Below are 10291 nucleotides of genomic sequence, written 5' to 3'. Positions count from 1 at the left end.
CGCCACGACTGTGTGGCCGGTCTCGGCTGAACCGTCCTCGGCTTCTTCGTGTTCCTCGGCCGGCTGAAAATAAACAAGCAATGTATGACTACTAAATTTTCCCAGAATAAAAGTCCCTAATTTCCCTCACACTAATAACTATTCGGTGGTGCATAATTAATCTAGATTCGTGCAAGCGAAATGCTTCTATATATATGGTTCTCTAAATACTATTGCAGCAGACCTGTTCCTGTCGGTCTGCCTGCGATTCTTCTTCCTCCTTCTCGTTGATCGCCTGAGCAGAGTTACTGACACCGGCGGTTGTTGTGTGCGCTGGTGATGGAGCAGACATGCCAAAACTGAGGCGAGGGACAGGAGAGTTGGGGTGGACGTCGAGAACTGAGCACTTCTCCACTGCATCAGGGGCGACATCGTTGGCTTCGCGTTGGTTCTCCGGCTGAAAAAACGCACAAGGAACTCATTTTAGGCAGCATCAAAAAGTGCAATAGATTAATAGTGTATCCACATACGGCCGTAGAAGTATGTAGTGCCTACCTCTGCCTTGGTGGAATCCGACGCCTGGCCTTCATGGGACTACATACAAGAGATTGATAAGTTAAATGGAAGGAAGAGTGAGGAAAATTCAGAAACTTGAGCACGAGTGCAAAAACATGTGTGGCATGGTATGGTGAATTGGTGATCATCCCATGGAGCACCTGATCTTGCTTCTTCTGCTCCAGATCCGGCTTTTGTTTGATGCGGTTGTCATCGTCGTCGTCGAACTGCAATGAAAAGGACCGATTATGCATGAGGCTTTTAAAAGGGGAGCTAGCTAGCTAGGTAGCTAGAGAGTAAACCAAGTAGTACCTCTTGTTGTGTCTCTTGGGAGCTCGATTCTTTGTTGTCCTCCCGAGCAGACGTACCAACACTAGTAGCATGATGCAGAAGAGGGGAGGCTGGTTCTTTTATCATCTGTATGTATATAAATAAGAAGCCAAAACTAGTAGCTCTGAGCCTGTGAGTGAATTGGTAAAAAAAAAATCACACTAAAGCTCGAACCAGATAGACACAGAAGCATGTAGTAATACCCGAGGGTCACCACTCATGTCGAGATCAAGCGTGGGATGGTTGGGATGATTGTCGATTGCTTGCCTCACAGCTGCCTCCATCTTCTCCACATCAGAAGCACGGGCACCATGGCAGTCGATATTAGCGAAGACCCACCGGAGGGAAGGGAGGTTCACCAGGGTACTAATAAAGTCAAAATCAATGACGGCATCCCTCATGTACCACATTGTGCCGAAGCCAAACGTAATGCATTCAAGGCTCCGCATGCTTCCCGGCAGAAACCAGAAAGGTGCATGTATCCCGCAGTACCTCAACTTTGGGAACGCGCCATCAGGGAACTCAATGTATGAGTCTATCCACAAATTTCCCATGTCACAAAGCTTTGGCAAGCCCCCCAGGTTGACCACATCCGGCTCCTCAAAATGATACAGATCCATTTTTAGTTTGGAGAGGTTCGGCAGCAGCGAGGAATTAATCCATGCCGGGAGCCTACTGAAAGTGCTCGACATTGACAGATCACGGAGTTCCCGAGGGGGCTTGTAGCCTGCCCAGTAGGTATCTGTCTCCATTTCGGACCACTCATCGAGGTCCTCAAGATGTAGGATTTGGATTTTCTCAAGTTTGCATACAGAACCCACCAAAGTTTTCATCGAGCGCTCATCCAAATGTCCCCTTAAATCACATCCTAGCACCCTCAGCTCTGTCAGCTTACCGAGTCCTTCAACGAAGGTAGAAAATTCGCCACTAATTTTCAAAGATAGCTCTTCCAGGGATGTCAGGTTCCCTATCCAATTCGGCGCTTCAATACAAATATGTTCAAAACCATCAGTGCACAAGCGCATGCTGCCAACACGCAGGCACTTAAGTTTCCTCAGCAAACTAGTACTCTGCGGCAATCCTTTTATCTTGCAGTTCCTCAAGTCTAGTGTCTGCAGAAACTTTAGATCTCCTATATCTTTTGGGAGCTCACTAATATTTGTGTTCTCTAGACTTAAGTATCTCAACAGATGTGACTTTCCAAGATGCTCAAGATGACAGTTTTCCAGAAATTTGCAGTTTTTCATATCTAGAACACGTAACACTTGAAAGCATGAAAGTGGTGGCATCATACTTATATGACACATGCTCGCATAACATGATCTCAATTTTGGCATGCTCTTGTTAACCAAATGGTTGTGCTGCTCTCCATCTCTTGTTTGGACAGCTAACCTACGAGCTTTGCTTTGTGAAGATGAATATTTCTCATTACTATCCAGTATGGTGACAAAATTTTGTTCCTTTGATAACAAACAAATTATATCAAGAACCATATCATGAACACGACAAGCATATATGGCATTATCTTCTATGTGCTCGACAGGCAGGAGCATGCTTCTATTTACGAGATCATTAAAGTATCTCTCTCCAATCTCAAATAACCCTATCCCTGGCTCCTCATGGACAAAGCCTTCGGCCACCCACATCCATATCAATGTGTCTTTCATGATCAAAGCGTCTTCTGGAAATATGCTCAGATGCAACAGACAAGGCCTTAGATGATAAGGTAGATCATCATAGCTAAACATTAATATCCTTCTCATGTCATCAATATCTTTATTATCTCCATTTCCAAAACCAATAGAGCTGTATAGCGTAGACCAATTCTCCATTGGTTTATCACGCAACAAACTAGCTATTGCAATGATAGCAAGCGGCACACCAGCGCATTTCTGTAGAAATTTTTTAGATACGTCAGAAGGTTGATCATAAGGGCATTTTCCTTTACCATCAGATAATATTGTATAGAATAGTTCTTCAGACAAACTGTGAGAAAGTGGTTCTAGCTTGTAGACATCACCGGTCTTTGTGGCAACTTGATGAAGACGAGTAGTTGTGATGACTCGACTTCCAAGATTGTTATCCAACAATGCAAATTTGATTATTCCCCATGCCGTTGTATCCCATATGTCATCGATGACGATGAAGTACCTATCCCCATGACAGAGCAAGAGCCATGCATTAGTTAGTATAGAACGCCTATATATATGTAGAATATCATTGGAAAGAATAAGGTGCATGCCAATCACTTGGATAAGGATTACACATGTATATTTCATCATTCAATCTACAATATTAAAGTGCAATAAAGAAGGAATGAAAGCCACTCGACAAATTCATGCGTGAGCTTGAAAGATTTCATTTATATCAACTACAGTTCTCATTAATACCACTCCCAAACTAAATATAGTTCTGCATTGGAAGTTTGCATATTAGATTTATTTCTGAATTCCACAGAATGTTACCTGTTCAGAACCCAAATGGTAGCAAAAAGCATGAAGACGTGATAGAATCTACATTCTTTTCAAAAAAATACATCAGGATTGAATAGGCTGTCCAAATTAAAATTTAAAAGATCTCACAGGAAATTAACCATAGGTTTCAAACTTGTTGCTTCATTAGGTTCAATGTTCTTATGAAGAAATGCACAACATGGCTGAGAAAAGTCAAAGTATATATAGTAGACTCTACGAATTAATGGCTGTAGATATGCATTTGCGAGTTCCATGTCGATGGCGTTCATCATAACATGTAGATGTAGCGCCGCATTGCATCAATACAACTAGCGCCTTACTTCCTAGTTACATATTTTCTGTTTACCAGATTATACATCAGCCGGGATAGTTGTGTCTTGTTTTAACTATATATAAACTTAATTGTGGTGGGTGATCCGAACCTCTTATCTTGAAGTAGATCTCGGAGCTTGTTGATGAGTTGTCTTTCATCCAATATGGCTATATCACCCATAGACTTGCTTGGTTCCAGTTCCAGGAGGATGTCCTTGAGAACTTTGTTCACTTGAGGGTTTCGACCCACCGGAACAAAAGCCTTGCAACTAAATTTTGTTTGAAGACTATCATACACTGCCTTGGCAAGAGTTGTCTTGCCGAGTCCTCCGGCTCCAGAAATAGATACTATCTTAAGCTGCTGATTTGACACATCCCCATCACTATGTGTCAGTCTCTTGATTAGCTCGTCCCGAGCGTCTTCAATGCCAACGAGGTCTTTCTGATTCTTGTACAAAGCCGCTAGACAAGGATAAATGGTGTTGTTTATGCCCGTGTCCTTGACTTTACTGTATCTGTCATGCCAGTCAGCCAGGTCTTTGGCATGGGTCTTGATGTCCTTGATGGCATTGGCGATCTGATGGCGAGCCTTGCCTTTGGTGAACAAGCTGGTCATTTTCTCCACTAGCAATTTGAGCTTGTGAGAGTTGGCTGCTGGATCGAACCCCTCAACGTACACCAGGAAGTTGTCAACGACATCCTCCATGTCGTATGACAGGCCTGTGAGTTCATCTGCCCAGATCTTCACCTGCTGGTCGAGCTGGTCCCTTGGCACCTTTGCCACCATTGTAAGGGCAGCGTGTACGCCCTTCATCTCTAGCTCAAGGGACTCGACGTCTTCCTTGACGCCCTTCTGTAGCTTGTACTCCGCCAAAAGCAGCTCACCCAGCTTGGCGAGTAGGCTTCCCATGACACTGGTCACCACGTCCATGGCAGAGTTGATGTTCGCTCTCAATTAATGTGTGGATCTTTTAGGAAGAAAACCTGTAACACCGATTGGAAGTTAGAATACAGGAATCTGTTGTAGGAAAACCAAAGGAAACTATTCTCCATCGCCGGTTCCACAGATGAAAACCTGTAACGCCGGTGGGAAGCAAATCGGTGGTTTGATGGTACTCTACTCCCTCTGTAGTGATCTAGAAGATCTTATATTTGTTTATAGAGAGAGTACTTACTTAGTACAAGAAGCATAGCTGAGTAAGGCACCCTTGCCGTCAGATCCAACACCAAGGAGCTCCCAGGAAAGATCACCAAGAAGCTAGCACGTCGGCAAGCGACCGCCTCCAAATGTCGCCCTTGCCGTGCTTGCTGAGACGAGACGAGACACGAGCGCCATGGTTGGTGGAGCAAGAGCAACTTGCTGAGATTGAGGTGCCCCCAAGAAGCTAGCAGAGCCGAGGAGCCAGCAAAGGCTTTCCCAGATCTGATGAATGATGAGGTAACACAATGTGGGACGGGTCCTGACGGTGCATGCATTATTGCTAGGAAGCTGCCCGGAGGCACGTCCAAGGAGGCTGCCAACTAGGTCCCGCTCCCGCAGGCAACTAATTCCTGCCGAGAATGCGAGGTACGTACTTCGTCTTCTCAGCCACATCTTTTTCCCTTGATATTTTTTCGTATACATTAGATCGTTAGTTCCATCACACTATAAACGCGCGTACTGTCTCTCATTAAACCCCATTAACGCGCTCGAGAAGGACAGCCAACCAACTATGCCATGTGGCATATGTTGGTTGGCCATGGTGAGAAAGTTTTTTGATTATTTTAGAGTATTTTTAGAAGATGAAAGTGAGATTTTTTTCTTTTTTAGAAAAGTTTTACTAGGTTTTTTTCTTTTTGAGATGAATGCGACGTTCACGTGATGCGAGAAAATTTTTATTTATTTATTTTGAGATGAAGGTGAGTTTTTATTTCTTTATTATTAAGATGAAGAATCGTGCACACAATTTTTTCTCAAGCGGCCCGTAATGAAGGGTTTCAACCACTAGTACATTATTAATCGGCTTATGTTAGCAAACACGCCAGCGGCGAGCATGAAACCAGGTTGTCTGTGAAGTGCTTCTCATGGGAATCAGGAAAAGAAATTCTTATATGGCCCGTGTAGTATGCTCTTGATGGTTGGACCCTCTCCAACAGCTGACATGTGGCGAGCTATCTCCTAATTCCCATAACAAATTGCGATTATTGACATTAGTCTATCAAATTTTTGATATTTTAGACCACCTACGCAAGTGAAACGACAAAAAAAGATCATCTTCAGATGAAATTGACAAAACTACCTTGGCAGCAGTCCCGACAAGCCCGTGGCGGCACATTGGGTTGCTTGGTACGAGCAACCAGAGTTTGTGCCACCGGTGGGACGTGCTCACTCGGTCGCTCCTCTCTTGTTGCCTACACCACTGACACGGGCATCGGCCACAACAACTACAACAGGGGTACAGAAGGTACTCGTGCGCATGGCGATGCAGCTAAGCTCACTGCTCTGAGCAATTTCTGCCATGCTTGAAGTGTGGAGAGCCTTGGGGGCATGAACATGTGTATCCCCCAACCGTTAAGTTGCATATCATTGATGAATTATTGAGCCTGTTCAGTATGGACATGTATTCATAGCAGAGCGCAAGGGACAGAGTCGGCAGGAACAAGAGCTGGCCGATTAGGTGTGGTATTTTTCTCTGCATGCAGTTTCTGGCACTGAAAAGCTCTGAGTTGTTTGCAAACTCCATGGTTGGCTGCAGGGGCATGAGGTTTATATATCAGTCGATTTCTGGGAGCACCGCTTCTTTCGTATCTCAACAATTCAGCACCCAATTGCAAGGAATTCAAGACATGAGTAAACCAGTCAAGGTGTCAGTGGCTAATGGGTCTCAGCTGATCTGCAGTAAAGAAATTCTGGGCTGCTCTTGGTACACTCACTCTCAGGGCACATTTTCTTCACCAATTTCAGAATTCTTCCTTTGGACAAGTATGACATAATTTTGGGCATGGACTAGTTGGAATACCACAGCCCATGCTTATTGGTTGACCAAAACGCAATATGCAGATTCAAGCACAAGGTTTCACGGTCGTTCTCCAAGGTGTCGCTGCATAGAATGAACAGTGCTCTGTCATGAACAGTTTGCAGCTTGCCAGTATTGAGAGGAGTTCAGCGATTGCATTTACAGTACAACTATGCTACACCGACGATGCAGATGCAGCTCCGAAGATTCTATGTACTGAATTGCCTCCTGAGATTGTTCAAGTTCTGCTCGAGTTTGAGGATATTTTTACTGAGCCTACAGGGTTGCCACCTCAGCGCTCGTGTGATCACAAGATACCCATGCCTTCAAATGCAAACGTTGCAACCTATATGAAACTATGATGCCATAATACGTGCTTTATTGGATGCAGAAGAGGAGGCCAGAGAGAAGCGCGAGCCTCAAGAGGAGGAACGGCGGCAGGCAGAACAGGCGGAGAGAGCAAAAGAACATGTGAAAAGAGCGAAGCAACAGATTCCTCGGAAAAGCTGCAGGCTGAAACGAATGCTAGACTGGCTCGAGGAAAAGCTTGAGGTTAGAACGTTCTCTTAATATAGCCACCAATCAATATATATCGATGGACAATGCTAACATGACTCTCCTCTTATATCTCTTTATGCAAAGTCATGCGGCTGGAAATGGTGCTGCTCCACAAGTGTAGAGAACGTGTCCACGGAGGTGCTCTATGAACTTGGATGTGATGTGCAACGCGGCTACAAACTTTGAACTTGCATGTGATGTGTTATATGAATTTGTATGAACTTGTACGCACAGTTTTGGGTACCGCCCGAGAAAAACGGTTACCGGGCGGATACCGAGTTTCTCGCTGCCCCACGAGAAAGATCGATCCCGAGCAAAAAATTCCGATTTTTTTGAATTTTTACGTACAACGTAGTCTGAAATAAGGGAGCATCTCTGTAGTATGACAAAACTTAGCTGCGGCGCGATGGTAACCATGTAGTTAACTCACCCAGACGACGCAGGTTCGATTCCCCTACTCTACACAACATTTTTTTGTCTATTTTTCAAAAAAATTACGTGATAAAAGAAGTAGCGGGCAAGACTCGAACTCCTGACCTCTTTACCTAGAGCGGGTAGATGTTCCGCTGAGATACTACCACTTCGTTGTGCAATATCAGTTTAAGTTCTATCTACCTCTAGTATAAAAAATTTTGAATTCAAAGTTCAAAAATAAATTTCGTCCGAAATATATTCGGTATTTCTCGGTAACCGAGAATCTCGCCCCCCCACGAGAAAATTCGTCCATTCGGAATCCAAAACCTTGCTTGTACGTGATGTGCTCAAGGAATTTGTATGAGCAACATGCATATATGCTTCTTGATATGAGATGTGTTGTTCTATTCTGCTATGAAGTTATATACCTCTTACATATGTATTTATTTTCAATTGCAGAGCTTAATGAAGAAATAAATTGTCAACAACATCTGTGGGACATATTTCCGATAGCACCACTCGGAAAAAGCTGCCATTGCCAAGAGGAGGCACTCGGCAGAGAGGCCACCTAACTGCTACTGTATACATTTCCGAGGGCCCAACTCGGAAAAGAAAATCTTGCCGAGAGGCAGCCCTCGGCAGAGGTGACACCTGACTGATACTACCAACTACATGTCTTTGCCGATAGCAAAAGTACCCGGCAAAAACTGCCACATGGCATTACCTATAAGTATCTAAGCTGTAGCGAGATCATTCTAAGGCCTCTCGGCAGACATTCTGTTGAGGAATCAAAAATGTATGCCGAGAACCCGATTGGGAGCTCTCGGCAAACTTACCCACGACGTCACGGAGCCGTCAACTGCAAACGGACATGCCACGTGTCACCTTATTGCGGTGAACCTACTCTTTAGTTCTCGGCGTATTGCACCATTACCGGGTCTTTCTTGATCGCTGAGTACCTTTTAGGGGTGTCTTGGCATTGGTATGTTTTTGCCGTGTGCTACACTTTGCCGAGCATGGTACTCGGCTGCCAAGATCCCACGGTTTAGCTCTCGGTGTGGATTTTTTTTTCCAGTAGTGAGTCTTCTTCCAAATGAAGCTCGGTACTAGAAGAAAATTGTGAATTCAGTAGACAGATGAAGGCCATTTTTGTTTTCCCAAATGGGCATAGCCGAATTCGCAATACTTGGCATAAGCAAAGCAGAAACAACAAAGTCCGTTCCTCAAACAAACAAACAAATCTTAATTAACATGTGGAAATGGAAAGGATATTCAAACCCGCCAGGAAAACCCGCTGTCGATGCCTGATCTTGATCAAACATAGACTACGGGGCAAAAAACCTGGTGCGTCATACTATCCTATTACAAGCCAAACAATAGCAACAAACAGTTTAAGAAGTTCCGACAAAAGTAGTGCAGTTCAACCCGACCACTAACCAGCAACACAATTATTCAGAAGTCCTGAGCCATCTTCAGAAGCACGGCACCACACTAGTGAGAAGAACTGCTGCCGGACTTGAGGCAACTAAAGCACGCCCAACGCCTCCATCTCGGTCCAGCGGGCTCAGAAGGAGCAGGCGTAGCAGCGGCGGCCTCACTGCTTTCTGCAAGACTAGCAACGTCGACTGTGTTCTGCAGGGTCTTTGGTGGAGTCGTCTCTGCTGACCCGTCCTCGGCTTCTTCGTGTTCCTCGGCCGGATGAAAATAAACGAGGCAACTTGTGTTATTGGTGTGACTACTAATTTTCCCAGAAAAAAAATCCCCTAATATCCCTCACACTAATAACTATTCGATGGTGCATAATCTAGATTCGTGCAGGCGAAATGCTTCAATGGTTCTCTAAATATTATTGCAGCAGACCTGTTCCTGTCGGTCTGCCTGCGATTCTTCTTCCTCCTCCTTCTCGTTGATCGCCTGAGCAGAGGAACTGACACCGGCGGTTGTTGTCCGCGCTGGTGATGGAGCAGACACATGCCAAAACTGAGGCGAGGGACAGGACCGCTGGGGTGGACGTCGAGGACTGAGCACTTTTCTGCTGCATCAACGTCGACGTTGTTGGCTTCTCGTTGGTCGTCCGGCTGAAAAAACGCACAAGGTACTCATTTTAGGCAGCGTACGTCAAAAAGTGTAATAGATGCACCTTGTACACGTAGTAGCTACCTTTTGGTCTGCCTTGGAGGAATCCGACGCCTGGCCTTCATGAGACTACATACAAGAGATTGATAACATAAATGGAAGATCGAGGAAAATTCAGAAACTTGAGGATGAGTGCAAGACATGCGCGGCATGCATGGCATGGTGATCATCCGATGGAGCACCTGATCTTGCTTCTTCTGCTCCGGATCCGGCTTTTGTTTGACGCGGTTGTCATCGTCGTCGTTGAACTGGAACGAGAAGGACCGACTATGCATGAGGCTTAAAAGGGAAGCTAGCTAGCAAGTAGTACCTCCTGTTCTGTCTCTTGGGAGCTCGATTCTTGGTTGTCGTCCTGAGCAGACGGACCAACACCCGTATTATGATCCAGAAGAGGGGAGGCTGGTTCTTTTATCTATAAAAATAAAAATATAAAAGCCAAAGCTGGTACACTCACTACCGGAATCGCACCCTATGCCGACGGCCAGGGCCGTCGGCATATCCCTGAATGGCCGGCCGGGCCGGGCCTTGCCCACCGGC

At 45.2% G+C, this 10291-nt stretch overlaps 1 protein-coding gene across 1 annotated transcript; it reads right to left on the bottom strand.

Moving 5' to 3' along the window:
• Positions 1-6: 6 nt before the first annotated feature.
• On the bottom strand, positions 7-5095 carry LOC125528964 (disease resistance protein Pik-2-like; the record flags this gene model as incomplete). Its single annotated transcript, XM_048693383.1, has 8 exons — positions 4826-5095; positions 3761-4634; positions 1068-3015; positions 847-951; positions 696-761; positions 535-573; positions 224-436; positions 7-63 (listed from the first exon to the last, which is right to left on the bottom strand). Coding segments are annotated over exons 2-8 (3249 nt in total), but the record flags the coding sequence as incomplete, so codon positions are not given.
• Between the last annotated feature and the right edge of the window lie 5196 nt (positions 5096-10291).

The sequence above is a fragment of the Triticum urartu genome, unplaced genomic scaffold (assembly GCF_003073215.2).
Source record: "Triticum urartu cultivar G1812 unplaced genomic scaffold, Tu2.1 TuUngrouped_contig_5242, whole genome shotgun sequence".
Lineage (NCBI taxonomy): Eukaryota > Viridiplantae > Streptophyta > Magnoliopsida > Poales > Poaceae > Triticum > Triticum urartu.
Note: the sequence above shows the minus strand (reverse complement) of the source record. Positions and strands in the feature narration are given on the sequence as shown.